The 25880-nt window shown below is 44.1% G+C and overlaps 5 protein-coding genes and 1 long non-coding RNA gene across 12 annotated transcripts; 3 read left to right on the top strand and 3 right to left on the bottom strand.

Annotated features, from left to right (window-relative positions):
* Positions 1-2203: 2203 nt before the first annotated feature.
* On the bottom strand, positions 2204-17022 carry LOC107274849 (dynein heavy chain 7, axonemal). Of its 2 annotated transcripts, XM_025079712.1 has the most exons (31): positions 16418-17022; positions 16097-16248; positions 15858-16011; positions 15641-15790; positions 15374-15562; positions 15187-15290; positions 14845-15114; positions 14458-14762; positions 14047-14401; positions 13493-13966; positions 13048-13428; positions 12550-12986; positions 12366-12481; positions 10912-12297; positions 10643-10840; positions 10450-10581; positions 9320-10375; positions 6613-9236; positions 6361-6552; positions 6079-6305; positions 5637-6007; positions 5394-5574; positions 4789-5087; positions 4529-4693; positions 4230-4470; positions 3869-4158; positions 3754-3762; positions 3045-3282; positions 2830-2981; positions 2477-2758; positions 2204-2416 (listed from the first exon to the last, which is right to left on the bottom strand). In XM_025079712.1, exons 1-31 carry the CDS (start codon positions 16991-16993, stop codon positions 2210-2212), a joined length of 11913 nt encoding a protein of 3970 aa, XP_024935480.1. In that variant the 5' UTR covers positions 16994-17022; the 3' UTR covers positions 2204-2209. The 2 variants fall into 2 exon arrangements, with proteins under 2 accessions (XP_024935480.1, XP_015609892.1); XM_015754406.2 differs by lacking the exon at positions 3754-3762 and having other exon boundaries at positions 16097-16172; positions 16369-17022.
* On the top strand, positions 4407-4883 carry LOC112493626. The gene is made up of 3 exons (XR_003058086.1): positions 4407-4530; positions 4604-4724; positions 4798-4883. It is a non-coding gene; the product is annotated as an uncharacterized LOC112493626 (long non-coding RNA).
* On the top strand, positions 17019-18822 carry LOC107275182 (elongation factor Ts, mitochondrial). Of its 5 annotated transcripts, none has more exons than XM_015755036.2 (4): positions 17019-17151; positions 17564-17719; positions 17794-18322; positions 18414-18822. In XM_015755036.2, exons 2-4 carry the CDS (start codon positions 17564-17566, stop codon positions 18635-18637), a joined length of 909 nt encoding a protein of 302 aa, XP_015610522.1. In that variant the 5' UTR covers positions 17019-17151; the 3' UTR covers positions 18638-18822. The 5 variants fall into 5 exon arrangements, with proteins under 5 accessions (XP_015610522.1, XP_015610526.1, XP_015610524.1 ...); XM_015755040.2 differs by lacking the exon at positions 17019-17151 and adding an exon at positions 17158-17368; XM_015755038.2 differs by lacking the exon at positions 17019-17151 and adding an exon at positions 17158-17432.
* A 142-nt stretch (positions 18823-18964) lies between these two features.
* LOC112493625 lies at positions 18965-19916 on the bottom strand. The gene is made up of 4 exons (XM_025079713.1): positions 19761-19916; positions 19571-19668; positions 19271-19507; positions 18965-19205 (listed from the first exon to the last, which is right to left on the bottom strand). The coding sequence occupies exons 1-4, from the start codon at positions 19795-19797 to the stop codon at positions 19047-19049; spliced, it is 531 nt and encodes a 176-aa protein (XP_024935481.1). The 5' UTR covers positions 19798-19916; the 3' UTR covers positions 18965-19046.
* A 497-nt stretch (positions 19917-20413) lies between these two features.
* Positions 20414-24373, top strand: LOC107275183 (villin-1). Of its 2 annotated transcripts, XM_015755042.2 has the most exons (9): positions 20414-20588; positions 21230-21322; positions 21395-21511; positions 21594-21931; positions 22013-22781; positions 22859-23045; positions 23124-23372; positions 23442-23738; positions 23802-24373. In XM_015755042.2, the coding sequence occupies exons 1-9, from the start codon at positions 20571-20573 to the stop codon at positions 24149-24151; spliced, it is 2418 nt and encodes an 805-aa protein (XP_015610528.1). In that variant the 5' UTR covers positions 20414-20570; the 3' UTR covers positions 24152-24373. The 2 variants fall into 2 exon arrangements, with proteins under 2 accessions (XP_015610528.1, XP_015610527.1); XM_015755041.2 differs by lacking the exon at positions 20414-20588 and having other exon boundaries at positions 21026-21322.
* On the bottom strand, positions 24308-25647 carry LOC107275184 (proteasome subunit beta type-7). The gene is made up of 4 exons (XM_015755043.2): positions 25480-25647; positions 25103-25282; positions 24725-25040; positions 24308-24650 (listed from the first exon to the last, which is right to left on the bottom strand). Exons 1-4 carry the CDS (start codon positions 25539-25541, stop codon positions 24375-24377), a joined length of 834 nt encoding a protein of 277 aa, XP_015610529.1. The 5' UTR covers positions 25542-25647; the 3' UTR covers positions 24308-24374.
* Positions 25648-25880: the final 233 nt, after the last annotated feature.

Raw genomic sequence — 25880 nt, 5'->3', positions numbered from 1 at the left:
GGCTTCTTCCCTTCTTCCCCTCTCCCTCTCTCGAGTCGTCATCAGAGCAATACGCGAAGGTTAAGCAAGACTTCATTTTTTCTCCTGGAAGCGTCCAAGATAAATTAGAAATGATGTCGTTCGTCTTGCACGACGTAGATGCTTTCGCGATTGATCACCCAATAAGAGATAATACGAGGACACTTTTCTTGCGGGCGACCCAGGCAGCCCTCAGCCTCCGGCCCCTCATCTCCCATCCCTGGATGTCCTCCCGCGAGAACTGTAATCGTACCTATGATCTCTCATTCCTGGACCCCTCGGGGATTCGAAATAAACCTCGATAAGTCAGCGATACTTGGATGTGAATATGCGTCAGGAAAATACGGAGGATTTCGCATTCTAATGGAAATCATTTCCAGATCGACAAGGTCTGGAATTCATGGTTGATTCTCACGAGTGAGTTAAGTGCGAGGGTAGCGCTGGGAGGCTCCTTCATGATTTTCCTACCTAATTCTTGACTCTCGAAGAGCACGAGGGAATTAGATTGTTCTCAATAGAAGATGCAGGGGAGAGTGGGGAGAAGGAAACTAACAATGACTCTATAAACGACTCCTCCATCCCTCATTATTTTGAGGCTTTTACCCTTGTGCCGTCATGACAAATGCGAAGACGCACTAATGCCAATACGACGAATAAATAGGGATGAAGATCATTTTCTCAAGAAGATGAAGTGTCGCCCGTGTACCCTTATAATCTATCAAACGATTTTATCCCCTTTTATTTTCATAAGGTCAACAGATATTATTAATAGGAGCTTCTTAATATCCGGTTCGATCGAGTCTGTTCGAGGAAGAACGTCCCACCAGTTGCGATTTGTCCAACTCGTGTTCTTCTCAACTTTTCCTCTCGACTCCACCGCTTTATCTCCCACGGTGCAGTCGGCACTGGCAGCGTAGAAAATCAATCGAATGGCATCCAATATAATGAAATTTCTTCATTTTCATATTGAACAGCCGCACTGGGGCAAGAGACTGAAAGTTTCATTAAAATTGGGAATTCACGTGAACCCCAAGTATTCCTTATCGAGTAGAGGAAGAGAACCAGAGGATCTTTTAAGTTTCGTAAGAAGAGTTTGGCTTTTCTATCTTTCTTTACTTTCCGCGGGGTTATCGGATTCTTTCGTTAGGTATGCCTAAAAGTTGGCACACTCGCTGTAGGTTAGATAAGAAAAATGGAGAGCACTTCCGATATGGTGGTGGCTCGATCGACTCTCCCTGATCGAGTTCCCAAAGGTACCAGCAATGTTAGTTAGCGTTAAACGTCTTACAGCCTACAGCGTCCTTCTCCGAGAAGTTCAAATAACCGTTCATCTCTTGGAGAGAATTCGGAAAAGTCTTGACATTGTTGAGTAGTAACGGGTCAGAGTTCTCCGACGCAAATCATCATCCTGGCAAGGACGTATTCTCGCCAGCGGCACCGAACCTTCTATCCGGGAGAATCGACTATTTGAATGGTGCCTGGAACGAAGTCAGAGGGAAGTTGCAAACGTAGTCAGGATGCGTACGTGGAGGATGAGAGAGCGAGCGATACGGAGCAGATCGGGATGGACCAGGGATACTGGGGGCGGACGAAAGGTATTCCGGGCTGAAGAGAGATGGGAGCGGACCGAGAGAGGATGGAGTCACGTGGCAGGAATGGGAAAAGCTGGGATAGGGGGAGAGATCAATACCAGGTCGCTAGGCAACGAGCCTCCAGCGATCTCGGTCCGGGTAGACAGGGTGCCGCCACCAGCCTTATGCCACCCCTCGTATCGGCCCTTGGCACACCCTTGGCATCCACCACCACCACCATCAGCTTTAGATACGATCCTCGCACTAGACTCGAATAAGGCTGCCTCTCGCATCCACAACGAACTATGTTAACGCCCGAGAACGACAACCGTCTTTTACTTTTTTATCTCATTCCCAAAGGCAGGAGCGTCGCGACGCCTGCGACAGTCCGCCATTCCTTTATTCGTGGCCAACGGGCGTTGCGAGCTAGTCCGGAACAAAAATAAGACCAAACTAGGAAGAAAGTCTCAGGTTGCAAACTCTACGGTCGCATGAGCTCGCAGGTACTCTAGCAGAGCCTGTACGTCACTCCATCCATAGAGCACCCTTAGCGATCTGAGCCTAATTCATTCTCTCTCCTTCAGGAAAAACACTCGGAAGGGATTCAAGCCTCTTTATTCCTACTGCGACAATTGGCAGAGCATCGCGACGCCTCGCATTATCCAGTGCTCGGATGGTTTACTGGTGGGCAGCCTCATGGCGATGACAAAGTTCGTCGAATGCCCCGTGGTCGAAAGTACACCTCGTCTTTCGCTCGTTTTGTAAACGGGACACGTGTAGGAGGTTCGTTCCACGATGTCATCCTTCTTCATAGGCACCAGCCACATCTGAAGCAATTTTCGAGGTTTATCTTTTGAAATAAAATGTGATGCATCCTGGACACTTACGTAGGGCACTGTATCGTAAAGGACCTTGGTCAGCGACTCGTCCATTTCCATAGTTTCCGTATTGAAACGCGCGCCGTCCAGGAAAAGCCCGTAAACGTAGACGCCGTCCTCGGCGGCTTTGGAAAAACTGCTCTGCCTCAAAGGAAGAAAATCGTAGACCAACAGATCTATCGGAATCGAATATTTCCTTGCGTAATTCTGCCTGGCACCCGTCAGGAATGCTTGAGTGAAATAGAACCCAGATATCCAGAAAGTCGTGGGCGGTCCTTCCTCGTACCAGACCTTCAAAAATTAGGATATGGAGTGAGAAGCACGTGTCTCCTGAAAATTTATTAAGTCTTCGTTAAATCTACTTGGAGGAATTGAAGCCGTCTCAAGAAATCCTGCACGTAGCTGCCAAGAGGCTTTAACGATGGATAAGAGTCCTTCTTCCACATCAGCGGAATCCTGCCCGTGATTATGGATCCGTAAACCTCTTCCAGCGGCGGATTCATAATAACTAATCCTGATAAGGATAAATCTTCCTGTTACTAAGATCGGATTCGCGTGAAGTATCTCAATGACCTACCCTTGATAGCTTTTTGTACATCTACGAGGCTGCGCCTCACGGTGCTCAGAAGTTTATTGAACCGACCCATCTCCTGGACCAGGACAGTGTTCATACTCTGAGTGTAGGAGGTCGGATATTTCTCAAGAGCATCGACAAGGTCAAAGTTCTTCGGAAGCTTAGAGAGGATATCAGCAGCTACGTCAAAGGTGATTTCATCCGGGGACTTTGAACCTTCGGTGCCTCCAGCGGCGGTGTCCTGTGAAAATCGTGTACGAAGCATTCAAAAGGATCCTTTCGAAAAATTGAAAACTGTTTTCGCTCTGTGGTTGGTTGGAAGGAAATGCGACCTAAGGAAAATGAGTGACCCGTCCTCGGATCACGGTTCAAATGAAAATCGTGAAGGATAATTAAAAGTGATCGATTCCCGGCCCGGGAATCTGGGCAAAACACGTTTTTCCTCTCTCCGAGGACATTTAAGTAGAGGATCGATCGACGATCCAATGAAAAGGATCTTGGCTTCGTTTTAAGCTGTGTAACTTCCTGACGCGACAACAAATCAAATCTCTATCGCTCTTTTACGAAGCTAATTATGATATTACTGAACTCGGTGGGCTTGTCTCTCGTCGCTCACTCAATGTCCACATGGAGTTTCAAAGGATAACGAGATAATACATCGCTCTAATTAAACGACTGATTCGCTTCTATGCACCGAAAACGAATGACCTACCTTGTGTTCCTGGGAAGCATAAAATTCAAAGAAATCGATATGAGCGATTGGCACGTCCTGACTATTTGCGTCCTGTCCAACATTATATATTTGCATTTGAGATGAAGAAATTTACCTGGGTCAGTAAAATTGAGCTCATCATCAATTCGGTCTCCTGCTGATCTTTAATGATATCGGCATTCTCGTTCATGCCGAAGACGCTGGGCGCCGTCGTCATTGGCAAAGATTTAACGTATTCAAGAAATTGAGCGTGTTCGCTCACTTGAGGAATATAATAAATGGCGCTGGAGTCCAAAAGGTACTTCGGGCTATTGACGGTTTCTTCGCAATAGAATTTCGCCAGAATCGTAGTCAGAGTTCGCCTGTCCCATTCGTCGGTGACGCGGCCGCCATAATTACACTCGCCTGAAATAATACATCTTGTTTAGCAGCCAGTATCGACCTACCATTCTCCATGAGAAAATCTTCCGACGGACCCGTCAGATATTTCAGCGCTGTAAACTGAACGTCCTCGTATTGATCCAGAAGAATCTTCAATTGGAGAACACTGATCCTTAAGTCGGTCTCGTTAAACTCGTAAGGATTGTTCCAGCCGATGGGGCCGAACTTTCTCCTCTCCTGCACGATGGCGTGGAAGAAGCACAACGAGAAGAGAAGATTCTTAAAGGCCTGCTTCTGCTTCGACGTCTCGAAGAACTCTGGGTCGCAGATCGGGTCCTGCGTCGAATCGTCGGGTTACCGAGAAGTCTGGAGATTCGATAAGTCATTTAATTACTTGTAAGTAGGAGCGAATGATGTTTGCACGAAGTCCCTTCGGTGGCTCGTTCGTCATTTTGACCCCGTTCTGCAGGACGCTCACGGGGAAGTGTTCAGCCGGGTAACTGGTCAGCCACAAACGGAAATCCGGATGGACGGTTTCTGGGGTGAGATTCTCGCAGATCTACGCAGCGGGAAGGACACTCTCAATAGTGGTAAGTGAGGAAGACTTGGGAAGGTGGAAGGAATCTGAGGAATCGAATGACGAACGTGAATTACCTTCTCCAGGACAGGCATCCAGCTTTTCGCCAGGTGGCAGTTTTGAAGGACGACCCATGTGCCATTCTTAATACCCTCGTCGATAAGAGTCACGGCAATGGGGCCTTGACCCTGACCCAAAGATAAGGAGAAAAGCCTGTTGGTACCGAAGCCTTGATCATCTGCGAATTTCAATAGGATGGCCGTAGGATCAGCTCCTGGGGTCAGGACGAATATTAAAGGAACACAGCAGAAGGAGTCGGCGTAGGATGAGGCCAGGTCGAATGGCGGCGACTCCACAAATTGCTTTCCCATTTCCACTGTTGAAGAAAACATTCGTTTCAGCTACAGTCCAAAATGGACGATCCGTCCTTCTGCTCTTTTTTGATGGGGCTTTTTTTCCTGCTTTCGGAATAACATCAATACGTCGTACGAAAAACCGAGTTGCCGCTCGCTACCCCATCTCGGACCTGACTAATGACCTCGTAACGATGTAACATGCCAATTTATCTTTCCACGAAGAGGCGGCAGGACACTAGGCTTTGAAGTTGAGGGGAAGTCACGTGACCTCACTTATCGCGAGACGAGTCAGTTTCCAAAAATCCGACTAAAGTCAGACATCTTACCCTCGACGAATTGCTGTACGGCTGGTATGACCTTATCGGGTCGAATGCATCGGAGAATTAAGAGTTTCTCAAAACGGGTCAACTCATCAAAAGGCGCAGGGAATCTCAAACTCTCAGGCTCCGTGTGATCGAAAATGAGCTTCCACTTATTCACTCCCTCGGTAAAGGCTTCTCTGATACCCTGGATATTTGAACTGAGCAATCAAGAGAGAAGAAGATACCCAAGTCCTAAAAGAAACTCACCGAAAATCCTGGAACGCCATTCAGCCGACAGAGCTCATCCCAGTTTTTGGCCGGGAGCCACTGACTCGGATTACTGTGTGGATTCTCGAGGCCGACGCCTCCAGTCAGCAGAAACATCCAATGGACCATCGAAACCTTGCCTTGCTTGTTCAACAGGTTGATAGCCAGAATCAAAGAAAAGAGTAGTTTATCTTTTTCAAAGAGAGACCTGCAGATATTCACGTAGAGCGAATAGGTGAAGGATTCGGTGAGGTCGCTAAGTCGTTGCTGAATATCCTCGACCTGGGGAGTATTCTCGATGGTACTCTTGAACAGATTGACAAACCAAACGAGAGAATATTGGTACATCGGATCGATGTTTGCCAGGACAGCTGTAAAAAGAATGAAATTGACAGATTCCTATGAAGCAACGGAAGGCTCCGCTGAATTGCTAGTAACGAACCTATGGTAAAGAACAGTACAGTGCTGTAAACTGCAATGGGTGTGTACTGCAATCTCGCAGCATCAATCGATTTCTCGGTGACTTCAGCGGCCGTTTGCTTAGCCTGGATTTCGTTCGAAAGGACTTTAGAGGAGCTCAGGACGCCGATGGCTGTTTCGTCCTCGAGAATATTCTCGTCCGACGAGGACAGAACTTCCAGGATTTTGTCCTCTATCTCCTTCAACATCCTGAAGACAAGGTAACATTATTAAAAGATCAGCGTGCCTTTGTTACGGAACTTACTTTTTGTTTGCAGCACCCTGTACGATCAATTGATTTTTTTCAGCTTCCAAATCAGGCCGCTCCTTGGCTACGGCTATTCCTAAGAGCTGATCCTCCAAACCTCTAGGAGTAATCATGAAATTCAGGAGAGCAACCTTCACTGCGACCTCCGGCAGGTAATGTGGATTTCTCAGCTTTGTCGTTATGTAAAATCTATTTGAGAAAAGTCGATGCAATTCGTGCGGAGCGTGCCTGCTTTATTTATAATTTTACCTGAACTTATCGCTGTACTCAACGACTGAGTCACCGACTTTTATACATAAAGCACCTCCAGACTTGTAGGTCTGTTTCAGTAGAAGCGGCTCCAGTGCAGCATCCAACTCCTCGTTGATGTTCTCCAGAAGTACTGGTTGTCCAAACTGTATCGCGTTCTCCAGAATCCTCATATAATCCGGCTGCGTGAGTCTGACCACGTGTATATTGGCACTTTTCTCCATATTTTTAATCCACTTGTTAGCCTGTCCCTGGGGATCGATCATCAGCGGCCATCTTCTTGAATTGGTCACGATTATACCATTGTCCACGGAGAACAAATCACTGGGCAGCCCATAAATGTTCCAGGATCTAATGAGAACTGAATCCCCCAGGACTTGCGTCAGCTGATAATCCTGCGTGCAAGTCACTCCAAGGTCCGTGCACACCTTGACCCAACTCTCGACTTGCTTCTGTCTATAGTGCGCAGTGAAGACACCAAGATAAGCGACGATTCCGGAACCGATAAGAATATCTCCAGTAAGTTTGAAATATCGTTCTCCTAAATTCTTAGCTGTTTCCGACCACCTGTTGTATTCCCCACCGAGACCACCGATCAGTTCCTCGGCTCTCCTGAGCTTCTGCTCGCACTCGTCGACCTCATCCGTCATGGCCGTGTAGTCGGCCCTTCTACGCGCCAGGAGTTCTTCCAATTTAGCTAAACGATCCTGGACTTCCTTTAATTTGGCCCTCTTCTCTTCCAGCTTGCTCATCGCCTCGGCGTACGTCGCTTCCGCCTTGGCCAGGGCAACCTTCTTTGGCGCCACCACGCGGGCGACTGTGTCATATTCGGAAAGAGCAAACACCCACTTGCACAAACCTTCAGCGGCGGTGGAAGCATTTCTAATCTTGTCTGGATCGAAGTTCGGGTTGGTCAGAATGGTCGTGCGTATCTTCGTTATGATTTTTTCAGGTATATTGTCCTTGTCGAAGAGCATCAAAGACTCCAAGAACTTCATGTCCCCCAGCACCCTCAGCGAAGGCTTCCAATAATCGTCCACCATCTTCCCTCCTTCGCCGGGAACGCGCTCAGGCTTTACGTCCTTCAGGATACAAACGGCCTCCATTACCAACTTCACTCCTGCAGGAGGATTCTTCATGGACTTGACGATCTGAATGTCTTGAGGTGTCAAAGTGTTTAGGGCAGTATTGGCAGCATTCAGAATCGGCATCACCAGTTCCAAATCGGCATTGCATTCCGCTCGAATTTCTTCTGCGCCCGCAGCTACCAGCTTGGCCGCCTCCTCGTCCTTCTTAACCGTTTGTTCAATTACGGATACTTCCTCATTCTCTTTTTGCACATTCAGCAACATCCTCTCGACGTCCTTAGCGGCGACGATCAACTTCGGTTGAAGAGCAACCAAGATTTCCTGCATTTTGGCGACCTGCTTATGAGTTCCGTCAAGCTTTCCCAGTCCTGCCTCGTATCTCTTCTTGCCCTGAAGCACCTCAGTCCTTTTCTTGTCCAGCAGATCCTTGAACGTGTTGATAAGCTCCAGGTAGGAAGTAGGGGTCACGTAATTGTGTCTTCGCGCGTGCCTAAGGAATTCCCCTGAAAGCTCCTGGGTGGATGTATGAAACGTCTGACACATCTCGATGCACGCGGTGCGCTCATCCTGAGGCATATTGATTTCGCCTAGGAATTTCGTCGCGACAGCCAAAAGTGCATCCTCGGGCCAAGGACGCAGCCAGTCGATCGTGCAGCAATTCACCAAAGCTGGAAACTTGCGAATCCGCGTACGGAATCCCTCGCCAATGGGCGACATTGCCACGACTATGTGAAGCTGCTCGCGGATGACCTGGTTGAAGAAATTGAAGAGGGCAACTGGACTTCCGTCTGTTTGCACGGATTTGTCACGCTGTCTATCTATTTGCCGCATCTTCTCGCAGATTTCTGCCTTCTCGTCAGTTTGAAATAGATTCGGAACTTCCCCAGCATTCAGCAGGTTGCTGATGTCCTCTAAGAAGGACTCCTCCTTGATCTGCATATCGGTAAAGAGAAAAGCCGTGTGCAGATCGCTTCCGGAACTTCTGCGCAGGATGGTCTTCAGGTCTTCGTGCCACTCGTGGTTTCCGTACTGTTTTGAAATTTCAACTTGGAAAATCTCGTACTCGGCTATATGTGCTGCCAAGCGAGTCAATGACTGACGACCAGAACCCCCAACGCCGACCAGCAGAGCGTGGCTTCGGGGCTGCTTGATTATTCGACTGATTTTTGAAAGATGCTCCACAGCGAATCTAAACAACACAAGATTCATCGGTGCCTTCGTTATCGAATTGTATTCAGCCAAATAGTCCTCGACCGTTCGGGCGAGTACATCCAAGTTCTCTACTTCGAGATACAGTCTTTTATCTGCCAGTGGATCCTGGAAGTCGCAGTACACCAGATTTCGCAATTCCGTCTCAGTTATCGATTCACCAGGTTTTTCAAGAAAATCGGCAAACAGGCTGTTCATGTCCTCGCTCATTCGTTCCTGCAGAGTCGTACGTATTTGCTCGATTAACCAAAAGGTGTCAGATTCATCTACCAAACGATCTCCATAGACGCGGAGTATTTCATGGACCCATAAGCGTTTCATACCATTCTGTAAGAGAGACAAAAGAAGTTGAAAAGAAGAACAAAGTAACTGATGAAGTTCGCAGAAGAATTATTTTTTGTCAAAGGTACCAAGTCAGAGAAGGACTCCGGAGTGGATAGTAGGATACCCTGGATGACCCGGGAGAAGTCTCGAAGATTAAATAAGTAGTGCGACTTGGCTGGAGTGGGCAGGAGGTACTTTAGACTCTCTTTGTAAATATCCAAAGTGGCATAAACGACCTGCTCGACGCAGGGCTCGAAATACGGTGAAAATCCACGTGAAGTCAGATGCCAGGTCATTATTCTTCCAAAAATCGTGACCATCACGTCATCCTCAAATTCAGAAATGGCCAGAACGAAGAAGTGCCGTTTGAATCTTGGTGTGACGTCCAAGCCGCCAGACGGCGGGCCCATCGCGCAAACCAATTGCATGTCCACTAGCCTCACTGGAACAATGTCCTTTCGGTCGTACCAGGTCCAATGGTCCAGCCATTGCCGCAGTAATTCTATTGGAGGTTGCGCGCCATACTCTTCCTTGGCAGGCATTGAGAGATCATCTACGAAAATGACCCAATGTTTCCCTGGCGGGGCTCCGTAGACGCCTTTACGTCTTTTATCCATTTTACTCATAATAATGTCCTGCGTTTGGTTGGCCGTAGTCTGAGCGGAAAATGTGACGAATAGCGGCTTGAATATTTGCACGTTGTTCTTCTTCAGTAGAAATTCCATTATGTAGACAGATTTTCCGGTGCCGGTGGGGCCCACAAGGAGCAATGGCTTGTTATGGGAGACTAATTTTTTAAAGAGATTAAAGTAGCGAACAGTCTCGACTGTGGCCACTATTATTTGATTGACTGGAAGATCTCGCGGTATAGGAGGAACATCCAGCAGTTCATCCGACCACAGCTTCCAAATTCCTTTCCCTTCCTTTGTGTACATGTAATCGTAGACGAGCCCAGCATTCGGAATAAGCGTGACGTAGGGTTTTTTGGGACTTGTTGTTTCTTCGGATATGTAGAAGCGATCCTTAATTTCCGGAGATAATTCACGTTGCATCAGAGCTCTAAAAAGAGTACTGAACCACTCTCGGTAAGGCACCAACAACGTGCCGCCCATTCCCCAAATGCAGGAGAAGAAAAAGGAACCCTGAAATCATTAAAAAGATTTCTTACACCTATAATTCTTTCTCTCTTGTCTTTTAAAGAATTTTCATCAATTACTTCGATTTGTGCTCGCATCTCTAAGTCGGTAGTTGAATCCAAGAATTTTTTATCCGTGAAATCATCCAGGAAACAGTCGAATAGATACATCACTGATCTAGTCAAGTTCGCATCTGGCATAGACAACATTTCCTGTATGAAAAAAAAAAGTTAGTAATTAAGCTAATACAGAGATATGAGAAACTCTAATTACCACTGCACCGCATCGACGTATCAGATGCAACAGCGCCGGACAAAATCTCAAAAACATATCCTTCAGATGATTTTTAATATGTTCACTTAAACTACTGGGTAAGATATTTAACCAGGAGTTGAGAAGAGGGGTCCAGCCTAGGGCAACTGGCTCCATGTATATCATTCCACATCTGGAGACGGTTGCGGGTGAAGCGACCTATTGAATAGTAGAGAAATTTTAGAAAAATCAGACTTTTTGAGAGTTAAGGAAAAAAAAAGTCATAGTACCTCCAAATCCATGGGTTCAAAAATGAGATTGGTGGTTGGCGCCAGTTGAATGATTTCTCCGGACATCAAACAGAGCTTTTTATTATCATCAAGTACTGTATTCATGTTCTCAATCCAGATGGCGTCGACGGGTCCATCGAAGATGAGCCATTTACGATTCTCGTTAGTAGAAACGGCAAAAGCTCTGTAGCTTACTGCCAGCACACCGTCGCTCCATTCGTGGGATGCTGGGTCAAATTGGCCATACAACTGGCCCATCGTAATCGACTTTGGATTGATGACTGTAATCTCGACACGATGCTCGTTCATAAGTTTACGTTCCTCAAGAAGCGCGAGGCAGTCGGCGAGCATCCTGTAGGCTGAAGTCTTTCCACCGAACGGTAGACCCACTATCATGAAGCCGTGACGCACTATCATCATCTCGAAGATCTGCTGTATCTTCTCGAGGAAGGAATCAGTGCATTGGAGATTCGCATTCTCGCAGGCCTCTCTGGCGCATGCATTGAGATGCGTGTAATCTGGATCCGGGAGAACGACTCCTGGGAAGAGATCGGAAGCAATTCCATGGAAAAGGGGTAAGTCATGACTTAGGAACTTTGGGAGATTTACATCCTTTATGCTCCTGAGAAGCAAAATGTCTTCAGATTCATCGGGATATTTCAATTTCAGATTCCCGGCTGCCGTTAGAACCGACTTTACGGCTCTCATTCCGTAATCGTAATGACACTGGCTGCTTAATTGTTCCGAGCAGAGTTTATATGCTGTTACAATCTTAACAGCCAATGGCCTGCCATTGTAAAACCCAAAAGAATACAAGGTGTTCTCAGAGATAAGAGCATAATCAGGCACCATCATGGCCACGGATCTGAAGAGGGCTTTAAGATTATCAGGCAATTCAGATCTGCCCGCGTATCCGGGATTCATTGTGATGAAAACTGCGCACGTGGGATCCAGGAAGATCTCGGTCCCCTCGAAGAGGAGTTTCTCGGCGCCGGAATTGATTCCTCGCTGAATCGTAAGAATCTGCTGAGCGACTACGGAGAGGACCTCCAGGTCGATCCTGTTGAACTCGTCAAAACAGGACCAGGCTCCGCAGGATGCGAGGCCTTTGAAAAATTTTCCAAGGGCTATGTAGTCCAGACCATCCGAACAGTTGAAAACGACGCATTGTTTGGCTACGGCCTTCGCCAAGTCCTTCGTAGTTTCCGTTTTTCCGGTTCCTGCTGGGCCTTCCGGAGCACCTCCCAAGTGGAGACTTAGAGCGCCGAAGAGGGTACGGTAGCATCGATCAGTCAGTGGTGTAATGACCAAACGTGAAGTATTACCCAGGTATTCATAACCGTAACGTAAGTTGGAATTTATCATGTAGGACCACATGTTGTTCTCCTAAATAGAAAGGTAATTGGATCTTCTTCTGCAGGTTGAACTACCAAAATACTGCAATACCACAATACCTGCCAATAATATCGAAGTTGGCAGAGCCATCGGAAGTCATTATTTTTGACAACCCCTTCTTTCCAGAGATCGGTCAGCACATCCTTGGCGTGCACGTCCAATGTAACGAGGGCCTCTAATGTTTTTAGAGCCAAGATAATTAACAATATTTACTTAATGCCACAGAAACAATTTAATACTAACCCAGCGTTATGCGATTCTGCTTGGAAAGCTTTCCTCTGACAAGTAGAATGATCTCATTGAGTTCGTCCTGGCACTGGTCCAGATAAGATTTCAGACCATTGACTCCATCTAACATGGATTCCTCAACTTGCTGTGTCCAGTAAAGCTGGCCAACGCAGAGAACAGCCTGACCAGGCCATTCCAGGACCCAGGTCGTTCTCTCTTTAATTGGATATGCTTCGATGGCGAGAAACACCATGCGATGAACACTCTTACGCATGTCGGTCTCTAGTTCCAGAAGCCATTTCTCTACTTGACCTCTCGCAGCAGCAGTAGATATCACGTCGACCAGCGAAACCTCCTCGCCTTCAGCGGACTTCATCTTATGCACATCAAGATCCTTGTCGAAATGTAGCTTGGCGATACCTTCGAAGCACTTCTTCAAGTGTGGCTGCACTCTGCAGATGATTAGAACTGAAGTTATATCGTCAATTTAATTGGTTCGTTTTATTAAATTACCTTGTGGGATCCTTCGTCTCAGAAAGTATCTCCAAGAGCTCATCATTGGACAGAAAGAAGAATCTAGGAAAGAAGAGTCTCTTCTTCTCGAGATATTCGTTCAACCCTTTCTGGATGAGATCCAGCAGCCCCATACTCTTCTTCAGCCTCTCGAGCATCTTATCGATCTTAACGACTGAAAGGACTCTGGAGTCTGCCTGGACCGTCTTCATAATATCGCGCCATGTCTTGTCCACAGCACTGAATCTTCGACCTTCTTCAGGCATTTGCTGTTGGATGTCTGGCGAAGAGAATATAGGTTCCAGGTACATCCAGATGCCCTGGACTTTGAGCCACTGGTCCAGGATATCTTGCAGGAGGTGCAACATGTTTTCCCACTTTCTAAATTCAAAGAAGGGCTGCGTTTCTGAAACTGCCTATGGGGAGCTATAAAAAAGCGTTATACATTATCTGGGCCTCGAAGGGCTTGATGTACGGTGAATTCTTCATAGTCATCGACTTCGTAATATGATCATCCAGCATCAATTGAATTTCGTCTACTCCTGCTACCACGTAAGTCCCTGTATCCTTATAAGGATTTACCGTGAAGACCACTTGGATCCAATCTTTATACATTTTATCCATATTCTTTTCCAACGTGCTCTCCCTAGTGGCAGCCTCCGATATACTTTCAAATTCGTCTATGAAGGCATCTAGATTGATTTCGAGGACCTTCCCCAGAGTCAAATCAGCATCGACCTTAATGGGGAAGCCCACTACATCAGAGACCTGCTCCCAGTGTCGTAGCTTCATGCCAGGATTTCCCAGCATCATTATCACAGGCATGTGATCTTTGAAATCTTCAATTTTTTCTCGGACCAATCCAGCCAGCATTTTCGGCTCTGGTTCCTGGAACGCCTTCTCCAGCTTGTAGATCGTTCTTGAAATGACCGATTCATTGAAATTCAGTATGCATTTCATTTAAATGAGTATCGAAAAATTCGAATTCCTATAGCGAACCTGTAAGCTACTCCCACATCGTTATCGATGTCCTCAGGATTGTAAGATCCAATCATAGATCCTGTCCACTTCTCATATTTCATGAGGAACTCGCAGGCGCTATCGAAAAGCTTTTTAAACGGTACTAATCGATCAGCAATTTTTTTGCGAAGTGGATACTGCGTGGTTTCCCAACCAAAGGAGACTTCCTCCTCATTAAATTTATCTATCTTTTCCATAGCAGCTATCAGTTTATTTTCAAGATTCTGCGCTTTTTTCTGGTAGCGGAATACTTCATCGACATCGCCCCAGTATTGAATGTCTTCCACCTGTTTGGAATACGATTCCAGCTCCTCTTCGAACCGCTGATATCTTACTGTGAATAATTTTCGATTTTACTTCATGAATTTCACACTATTCAACAATAAATACCTTTCAGAGCCTCTTGAAAGTCCTGGGTCTTATTTTCAACTATTAGTCTGTGATCTTCAAGGATTTGGGGCATACGGTGATACCACTGAAAGGCATTGTTATTCACCCTGATCTCAGCATCAGTCGATAACCAGTAGTCACTTAGAAAAACAATATTTTCCAAAACATGCAGAAGAACATTTTCTAATTCCTTTAAAGTGATCTCTTCGGCATTTCTCATAAATTCAATCAATTCCATTAAGGCTGCCGTATTCGGTGGCTGACTTAGGGCACGGTTAGCAATCGCTTGATACTCTTCGCCGGCTCTTGAAAATAAAGTAAGTTTTTTTTTAATTTCTAATAACGAGAACATATTTATATGTACTTAATTTTTCTCTGAAAACTTACAACTTTGCATTAGATTGATAATACAAGACCATCCTCTCTATGATGGCGTTCTTAAAGGACATTGCTGAGTAGACCAACATTTTAATATAATCCTTAAGCACGATTTCGAAGAAACCAGCAAAAATAGTTTCATTGTTCTCCATTGGTATTTCATTGACAAGCGTATCATAACGAATAAGAGTCTCCTGGTATTCTTCGAAGGTCTTCGTCTCGTCGGATAGAAACTTGATGACGTTATTTAATTCTTCATCGTTGAACAAGGGAGCATATCTGCATCAATGACTTCTACGATATCCGAATGATATTGGGGCAATCAACAGAGAGTGTAATAAATATTCCTACCTACGCAACTCGTCCATTATTTCCCCAAATCTACATGTTTGCTGTTCAATAAAATCAGCAATTTGCTTCTTATACTGGTCAACTGTGGTGGTCGAGACTTTTGGCTGAAAGTATCACTCAGTATCACATAAGGATTTTGTAATAATAATTATTGTAAGGGCTCATTGAGCAAGGATGAAAGCCCCACCTTCAAATAAGAGTGCGGCTCGGACCAATCGAGATAAAGTTGCTCCTCCAATCGATCGAATCGCGCGACAGCGTCGCAAATTGCATCGAGAATGGAGCAAAAGATTTCTGTAAAGTATCTACAGGGTGGCTCGAATGCAAGTTCCTTGGATTTGATGATTATGTGCAGTTTGAAGCCATAGCCCGAGTCCTGGCAAATAAATTAAGATCCATTTAAAATCTAAATGGAATCCAAGAGATTTATTAAAATTGATTTCTGCATACTCACGCCGACTTTCAAGATATAAGAGACAAAATCGGCCAGACTATATTTACAAATTGACAGCAGTTGATTCTCCATCAGTTTAGCAGCGCAGTCGAAAAATCTCTTAAACTCTTTTTTCTGCGTGGGAGACGGTACGAGTCCCTTCCGGTCATTCTGAAATTAGAAAAAATATAGACTGCAGTTATAATGTTCGCAATGCGAACGAAAATATTTAATTTACCAGAAGAAAAATATGTTGTATCCCGTCGAACCACGAGTTCTTCAAGATGTCACGGGCTGTTTCGATCTGACGTGATATAGTGTTTTGAAAGTTCATAATGTCCCAAGTCTCGGTGGCACTCTTTATTTCGTCAAGATCAATCAACCGGAAGGACCTGAGAGTATGAGAATGAGCCAATCAGTATCTTGAGGTATCAAGTAGCGTATTAATTGCTCGAAGTTGAGTGCGTGTAGACGTACTTGTAATAGCGGATCCATTGTTCTAAGGTGAATCGCATGCATGGGTTTATTAGATAAAGACCTCTCTTCAGTCTGCACCGATACAGCTGAAAATTCAGGACGAATTCTCTTGGAAAGTATTTCACTTCGTAACGTTCCTTTGTCTCGTTCCCCTATACCAGAATAAGTTAACGCTACTCAATGGTGAACCTCGTTACCCTAATTAATTGAGAAATTGAAAAAGAATGCACCAGGACCGTTCGGGCATGCACCGTGTCCCACTAAGCAGTCTAGAGAGAAAGAAAAGTAATAATAAGAAACATGCTGAGGAAAATTAAGGACCTCTTCTGGAGCATCCTGTTCGAATGGATTCTTCATAACGAAATCGACTATCGATTTCTTGATAGCGACAATAAAATTCTCCTTGATTTCGTTAATTATTGATTTGACGGACTCTGGAAATCTCTCACGAAATTTGTGGGGTATCAGATTAAGAATTTTCAATAAATTCTCCACTTCGATGGGAGCTACGTGAATAGTATCCATGCCATTACGAATGTAATAATAATAGCGATTAATTTCATTATCATTATACAAATCTAATGCCTCATTTGGTATTCCAGGTTTCACTATCAGTCCGATCAAGTATCTTCGAAAATTCTCGTTTTGCAGACGCTTTCCAGTGTATGAAGTTTCCAAGAATCTTTTCTCTCGTCTTCTGCGAACGTCGCGATTATCTTGCATGTGCTTCAGTCTTTTGCAATCTAAAGAGTCAATCAATTCTTGTGGTAATAAGAAAACAGGTTCCACCTGCTTTTTCTCTATCTTCTCGATCCTATCACTGTCATGCAGAGATCTTTTGCGGATCCCAGAAATGTGATTGCTATTTAATTTTACGTCTGAACAAACGTGTTCCATCGTTCTATTTAAATTCCAATAATATTTTTAATGTTTGAGTTTAAATAATAAAGAACGCTTCCGTCTAGAGATACAGTCGATAATTCTTGTGGAATTTTGACAGCTACGCCTTTGCTTCTCGCAGGAACCGGCCGCGGCCTCCGCAAGCTCAGCACACGGTGAGAATCTAAGCTTCAATTTTCGTGATTTTTTAAATTTTCACGAACGGTAGATTTTCTTGGTGTATTGGAGAAAGTGTCATGTCGACGGAGTTCTCTTAGGAAAATCGTGCCGAACGTTACTGTCGTTTTGTACTTGCTGGTTAGGGTCATATAGAATGCACAAGAAGATAGTGGGAGAATTCGCAATGCAATTGACTGCAGTTCCTAGGCAACCGTAGGTCATCGATTAACGAACAATTTGCGAAATTGTGTATTTCAAGTGCAACTGGTTTTGTGATGTATGAATTCCAGAAGAATTGTCTGTATTTTCATAACAGTACATTTAGGTTATGTTATGTTTCCAAGTTTCCTAGATATTTTATTTCTGTAAATACTAAGAGAATTAATTTGTTTTATATTTCTATTACAGATGATTTCTAACAGAATATTTCGTCTTATTCACACGAATGGCACCCTATGGCAAGCCACTAACAAATCTCTATTGGCTAAGCTTCGCAAGAAAACAGGGTATACCTTTACCAATTGTAAAAAGGCACTGGAATTGCATGAAAACAATTTAGAGAAGGTTTGAAATAGTTTTAGCATATACAGGACATTATTTGGATATCCGTTGCACAATCTTTTAGTACTTGGTTGCAGGCTGAGCAATGGCTAAATGAGCAAGCGCAGAATCTAGGCTGGTCAAAAGCTGCGAAGCTACAAGGAAGACCCACAGCTCAAGGACTCATCGCTGTGATTGTAAACAAGGCACATGGAGCCTTGGTTGAGATCAATTGTGAAACAGATTTTGTGGCACGCAATAAACAATTTCACAAATTGACAGAGACCGTTGCTTTGGCTGTGCTGAAGTATACCACATCTTTAACGGGCAATGATCTGGTTAATAAAGCACTTTTGGATTCTGAAGCTCTAAATGCTTTATCTGCACCTGATGGTAAATTACTTGCTGATCATTCTGCCCTTACTATTGGATCAGTTGGTGAAAATTTAGCGATAAAACGGGCTCTTTGTATGAGTGTACAACCAGGAGTGACACTTGCTGGATACTCGCATCCAGCTTCAATTCACCCTGCTTCACCAGCCCTTGGTCGTTATGGCACTTTGCTTGCGCTAAAGGGCGCTGAAAACAATGAATTATTGCCTAATCAATTGTGTCAACACATCATTGGTAATTAACTCGACTAATAGTTTCTTCATGTATAAAGATATTATTCGTAAAGAAATATTAAAATCATCTTTTGCTTTTTGCTTTGTAACAGGAATGAATCCTCTGAAAATCGGAGATCCTCAGGTGGATCAGCCGATGGCGAACATAGACGACGAAACAACGTTGATATATCAAGAATACCTCCTAGATCCAACTCTGAATGTCCAACAAGTCTTGATAGATGCCCAAGCGCAGGTTCTAGATTTTGCGCGTTTTGAAATGGGCGAAATCATCGATACTTCTCAGAGTTTAGATTCCGTAGAGACCTGTGGCTAAAAATCATAAATATTCCATGAAAAACATCCTTTATCGGTACATATAATCCCTGATGTATCAAACGAGAGAATCTTCTATCACAGGATAATACAATATTAGCGTACGAACAAGTCATCCTTATGAATATTCGCGTAAGATAATTTGCAGAGTACATCAGTAATAATAATAAATTGTTAAATATAGAACCTTAGATCGTTTTCTCTCCTATTCCAACCTTCGTACATAAGTATCGAGATACAACTACATTAGTAACAAAAGTCGATAAATTTGATTACAGTCATAAGAAGGTAAAGATATATGATAATTGTAAATAAATATATCTGCCAGACAAATAAATTTATGGCAATTTTAAGAGTTCGCAGAAAATTAATTTGCATAAAACTACAAAAAAAGGATAATATCAAAATTATTATTTGATTGATTCCTGGTCATGACTCCACGATCGAAGAATTGCTGGAGATTTTTGTTTTATTCGTTTTCTACGAGCAAGTCTAACAGATTTCCAAAGCCACATACGCGAATCCTTTTTCCAATAAGGAGCCACATCTTCGGGAGCTTGCCTGATACCCTAATTGAAAAAAAAAATCATTGATTTAAATCTTCTACAACGGCATCAATTCGAATTTCATTTACTTGATAGTTTAGTATTTCAGGTCCTTGAATGACAAGGCGCAATGAGGATATCTCTCGAGTTCTGAATCCTGTGACAGGCGCGTGACGTTCCAAACATCCTGCACAAGGACATGTCTGAGCATCCTGAGTCTCAGTCAACGGTAACATGTTCTCCTTCGATTCTGCACCAGTACCCAATTCTAATCGATCGAAAGCGGATGTAAAACTTCTGGATTCTCTGCATCCTCCCAAAGTAACCTATATTCCCAAAAAAACAAATTTGAGAAAAATAGTGCAGCGAAGCAAGGCAGGTCATCGCACTTGCACTCCTTGGCTGCAGACGTTGCAGCCTCCAGGAATGCTTTGATCGCTTCTGGATTTGGCCAACGTGGTCTTGTCCTCCCACATAAAATTTTCAACTAAAAAGATAAGAAGCACAAAAGGATATTGCACTGGGCGGTGCGAATACAAAAAAAAAAAGAAAAGTAGAGATTATATCAAGAAAATGTACCGCTTGAATAATCGGAGTCCTCATTACGCCAGTCCATCGGACCGTGGCAAGTACCAGGGTGCCTCCAGAAAAGATCTCACTGATTTCCTAGAATCAGCTGACAAGACCAGTGTCTCATTTGTTTCTTCTTTCGAGATTACACGTAGATTCTTGTTTCTGAAAAATCAAACGAAAGTATCGCGCTATTCTAATTCAACCTGAAGAGTAGATCATCAATAATCAGAGTGAAAAGTGTCTAAGTGTCGGCTCATTACTCATATTCGATACAGATGCGCGATAAAACGAATCTCTAATGAAGAGACTGGAAATCACACCTGGTATTTTTGATGATTAAAAAAAATCCATTGATTCGGAAAGCCATGAATTTTAATAAGAATTCTGGCTGCGAAAGTCTTAAAACTAAAACGAAAAAGGACTCTATAATGAAGAATGAAATTGTTGCCCCGAACACGGTTTTCGTAATCCAAAGAGCGGCCGGTAGGAACATTCATGCAGGCAGGTAGGCAGCAGGTGCGTTAGATAACTGGGAACGTAAGTGTAACCCGCATAGGAGGTATAGGAGGGTATTCATGAGGTGCCCGTTGGTCACGGGTGGCCGCCCGGAGTTCCGGGCCCATTTCCGGACGAGTCCAGCCTACGTATGGTTTCTTTTTAGTCAGAAACGTATCAGTTGTCGGTGAACTGTTAGACAGTGTTCGCGTGGTGCATCTTGCTCTTGCTAACCTGGAGGAACCGTTGACTTTATTGGCTTGGTGAATAATCGAGATAGCGACTTGAAAAGGGCCCAGGGCCCATCTAACTTCCCATAAAATGGGATTCTCTAAAAGGGTAAGTGTGGAGCTTGAGGTTCGAATGATTCTAAAATTCAAAGAATATTTTTGGGTTTATTATATCCCAGAAATCTTGTTTGGCTCGCGCTTGACTGTCAGTGTCAACGTCACGTGCCAATCGGTATCAAGAGCTGCTGGTAAAAGTGGCAGCAATGGTATCAGTTATAACAGGATCACAATGTTATAACTCGAAGCCATTATTCGTCCTGCCAATGTAAATCCGTTAATCGGCTGATTTTGCCAGTTTGTTGAAACTCAGTCGATATCGCGCAAGACTTTATAGAGTTTTCGAGTATGGTTTTGGTTCAGTACCAAGTTCATTTACCGATCGACGACGAGTAACTAGCTGTTCCGATATCGAACTCTAAACAGGAGAATTAACTGAAATTAATGATCCGTCTTATCGTAACGCGAAGTCCTCTTGACACAATTGCTTGGCCAATCAGGCACGCTCTAGCTACGTACCTGGCTGGCCAGTCCTTCAAACGAGAGAGCGAGAAAAAGACTCCACTAGTTCGGAGTGTTTATTTTCTCTTTAGCTGTTTGGTCAAAACTTTATCCCGTCAGGACCTTCATGCTCTTGCGAGCATGTCGCTGACCGTCGTACTTAATCCTGAAAATTTTCAATTTTCCAACCAGGATGACAGGAGTTGTTGCTCCGATGACTCTGGCAGTGAGGTCTTCAGGAGCGTACCCAAAAATACCACCACTTTTTGCGTATGGAGAATTGAGGTGGGTCCCATTTAATTACTTGATTAAATTATCTAAACGATATAATTCCACAGTTCTCGCTCTTTATGGTAGGGACTGCGCGCTATTTCTGTGGCCAGAAATAAAATGGGGATGTTCCTTTCGGAATCAGCTTATATTATTTATACAGTCACATCTAAGGATGGCAATCCTCCCTACCCTGGAATATCGGTAATTTCATTCACCGCTTCTCATCCATAAACTCGACATAGCAAAGTACACAGTTAATTCCGCATTTAAATTGAAAATATAGTCAAAGGAAGTGAAGGATCCGGCTGTAAGATGTATTCATTTTTGGATCGGATCATCTTGCGACGCGACTATCTCAGGAGCGGCTGCTCTGAGAGCAGCAGAATTGGATGCACTGGTGTCAGCGACTATTCTTCTGCGAGAAGCACAGGGTCGCGAAAGTCCCAGATTTCTTGCCTACTTCCGGCATAAACTGGTTATCGAGAACATCCACCAGGATCGTCCCACTTGCACACTGCACAGAGTAACTGGATTGAGCATGCCGATCCTGACCGAACTGAATAGCGTTCGATGGGAGAATTTTAGTTCTAGGGATGTTATCCTCATAGACCTCCAATCTAGGTACTTGATAGACTCTGCAGATTTTCTGAAAACCTCTTATAACGGGTTAAGCACTCGTTAAAAATCCAATTCACATTAAAGGGGCGTCGTTTTCCTGTGGTTGGGCTCGTCGGCAAACTCGCTGCACAAAAAACACGCCTGGAACCTCTTAGAATCTACAAAAGAGAATAATGGCAACAGACGTATTGTGGTCGTCGATGATGGTTATGAGCAGACCCTACCCAACGAAGACAGAAATCTACTCAACAGCATTTTGGATCTGAACTCCAGGACCGTCGTACCTGAACACTCTCCTGGATCTGTTCTGGCACTGAGCCCAGTAAAGCTCTATAGGTGTAGTGAACAATCTGGGAAGTATAAGGTAGCCGAAGTAAAATCTGGTCCAATCTTTAGATCGGATTTGTCTGCATCCTCCGTATTTCTGATTGATCGCGGAGAGGCAGGCGTTTGGGCATGGGTCGGAAGTGATGTAAATGCTAGAGAAAAATTAGAAGCAGTCAGAAATGCCAGAGGATTTGTCAAGAAAAAAGGATACAGCCCCAGTGTTCCTGTGGCCAGAGCAGTTCAGGGTCAGGAGCCAACGGAGATGAGATCATTGCTGCGCGGTTGGGGACCTCCGAAGACACGACCTCTGACGTTACCGCCTCGTTTCGAACCAGATTACATGGCTGAGAGACCTCGAATGGCTGCCGAGTGTCAATTAGTGGACGATGGTTCCGCTCGGAAGACAATTTGGAGAGTCAATTCAAAAAATGGCATGATTCAAATAGAGAACAAAGGAATTTACTATGCTGAAACGTGCTACGTAATGCGCTATGAATATGGCACTGGTCGTAGGAGTCGAGTCATTGTGAGTATTACCATATAATTTCGCATTACGAAAAAGAGAAACAATATTTGGCTGAGTTTTAATAATCCTGTAAATAGATATACTACTGGGAAGGTGCACATTCCACCAGCATGGACCGAGAAGCTGCTTTGGAGTCAGCGTGCAACCTGGCCGAAGACACTTCGGCCCAATTGGTCAAAGCATCTCAAGGTAGAGAACCTGCCCACCTTCTGCAAATCTACGCAGGCAAACTGATAATCCTTGCCGGACCTCATAGAGATGAGGGTAAGTTTTTTCAACCAACTGTTCCAGAAATTCAAACTGTTAATAACGATGCGATACAATTATTTCCTTCATTTTCAGCGCCAAAAAAATATCTTGTGAGAGTCCTAGGATCCACTCCGTATACGTCGAAAGCAGTCGAGAGACCTTTACGGGCGAGTAGTTTAGATTCAAGTGGAGTTTTCGTTCTCTTCTCAAATTGCCCTGCAGTCTGGTGTGGTGGTAGAAGCACCGGCGATGCTAGAGAGGCGTCGCGACGATTGGCGCCAGCTGCCGCTCCTCTGGTTGTAGAAGGAAAAGAGGACGATGAGTTCTGGACGCAGATTGGTGGTATGCATAATCGATAAACTACAATCAAATATAGAAACATTTAATGCACAAATAACAAGGATGATTTAGGTCGAGGAAACTACGGCACCGAGACTACGGAAGACATGGAGGAGACTGAAAATCATTTATATCATTGTCATACGGAAGGAGGAGCCTTTCTAGGCGAAGAAATTTTAGGGTTCACTCAGAGCTCCTTACTTCCGGAAGCCGCGTGGTTGCTGGATGCCGGCAATGTGGTCTGGGTATGGCTGGGAAAATATTCGGTGATTAAAACTCTTAGAGAATGTATCGACTGCGCGACAACATTCTTGTACACACATCCGGCTGGTCGGGATCGCAACACATCCATCTCTGTTGTTAGACAAGGTACTCAAATAATTAGAAATAACGTTTAAACTTTTCGTAGAATTACGTAATTGTGTTTTTCAGGAGTAGAGCCACCGACATTTATAGGATTGTTCGAAAATTGGAATCACAATCTTCTCCGCGATCATCAGCCATTCGAATCGCAGAGATTGTCCTTACAAGATCAGGAACGCATTATAAGTAATGTTTCATCTACGAAAAGTATTACTGAATTTGATGCTTTTATCAAATATCCTTTTAAAGTTTTGAAAAGTGAGCCGGATTCTTTGCCAAGGGGTGTAGACGTAGCCCGAAAGGAAATGCATCTAACGTTCGATGACTTTATGACTGTCTTCAAGATGGAGCCTACTGAATTCGAAAAGTTACCAGCCTGGAGAAGACAGCGACTGAAACAGGCAGCTGGATTATTTTAAACCACATCTTGCCGTATCGAGCAATTATAGCAATCGCTAGTCTGCACAATGTTCGAACTTATCATAGAACAGAGGAACGTATTCCTGTGTCAATAAATTATTTTGAAAAATTATATTTTTTTTATGCAGCAGGATTTGATCAAATTGAAATGCTAGTTTATTTTGACAAATTCGACATTTATTGAAGATTTAATATTAAAAAAAAAGACATTGTATACATGACTTAAGAGGAAGTGTCCATTGATTCCGTGTCTACCTTGCAGATTGTTTCCTTCTCGATGATTATTGGACGAATTGTCTGGGCTAAAACGGCAGTCGTGCCGCGTTTGTAACGGTACGATGATTGCTTCACTCCTTTCACGTTTGCGACATCGTATGGTCGAATATATTCGACCGAACCTTTGCGGATGATGCACAAATCTACATTGGATCCTGAAGCGAGGTCATTAAAAACACCAGCTCGAATGGCGTCAGCTACCAACTCCTTGCCTTCCTCCTCCTATAAATTAAGTACCACAAATCTATAGTACAGAACAAAACAAACAGCTACATAGACATGATTGTTCTACAAACCGATAATCCAGGCTTCCAGCGACTCTCAAAGACTGCCATAGCTGCTAATGATCCAGAACCCATGGTGGTATATTGTTGTGTATCACTGGATCCATGAGGGAAAATACAGTGAAGATGTGGACCATCTAAATCTACACCACCTAGAACAAGGGCTGCTCCAATATGCCCTTGGTGACGGAATAATAATTGTTTGAGCATAGCATTGGCAGTGCATACAGGAACAATACGTCCTGTATTCAGGCGATGTAGCTCTAACTGACTGGCAATCATCTGAGAAGTCATGTCAGTGTCAGCAGCAGTTCCTGCTCCGCAAACACTATGTAACAACAAATATTAGGATTCAACTAAGTAGGTTCAATAAGTTCATAAAATACATACTACATGTTTTGGGCAAGGTAGTGAATCTTTCTACAGTTTTTATCTGCCACAATGGTATCCTCAGTTGCTCTTGTATCAGCACCAAGAATTACCCCATCCTTATAAACGATACCAGCAATCGTGGTACCAGTTTTTATAGCTTTTGGTACCTGAAATCCCTTTTTAGAGAGGAAGTTATTCCTGTAACCAAGCGAATAGTGTCCTTATTGTATTTCTAATAGAGTTACCTATTAAATCGTCCACATCAATTTGTGTTCAAAAAATTCAACTGCCAAATGACACAGCAGTATTGCTTTGCTGCAGGTTATATGCTAAGAGTAAACTAATGCTGCACAAACGCCAATTCCATTTAGAAATAAACACATATCAAGTCATACCTCTGACAGAGATCGAAAGAAAATCCTGGAGCCGGAATTTCGGGTACTAAAACCGATGACATGATTTCTAACGATTTCCAACTATTCACACAACGACAACTGAAATGCCCAGTCACATTCACTCACTATTCGAAAAATGGCAAGAGTGCATCAAAGATTGTCCACACATCAGAAATGAGTAGCGAGATCCATAACGCTACGGTTTTAGGCGATACCAAAAGCATGGCGCTAAATCGTAGCGGCGTGTCTGGAAGTAGGATTTCGTGTTCACCTTAGTCGACAATGCGAATCCCGTCGTAGCCGAGCAAAACGTGAACACGAATGCGTAACTCGGCGGCCAGAGGTTCTCCGCTATTCACCGCTGGTTCCTAAAGCAACCCTTAGAACGAGACCGGGAACTA

This window comes from Cephus cinctus, unplaced genomic scaffold (assembly GCF_000341935.2).
Source record: "Cephus cinctus unplaced genomic scaffold, Ccin1 Ccin1_scaffold0123, whole genome shotgun sequence".
Taxonomy (NCBI): domain Eukaryota; kingdom Metazoa; phylum Arthropoda; class Insecta; order Hymenoptera; family Cephidae; genus Cephus; species Cephus cinctus.
Note: the sequence above shows the minus strand (reverse complement) of the source record. Positions and strands in the feature narration are given on the sequence as shown.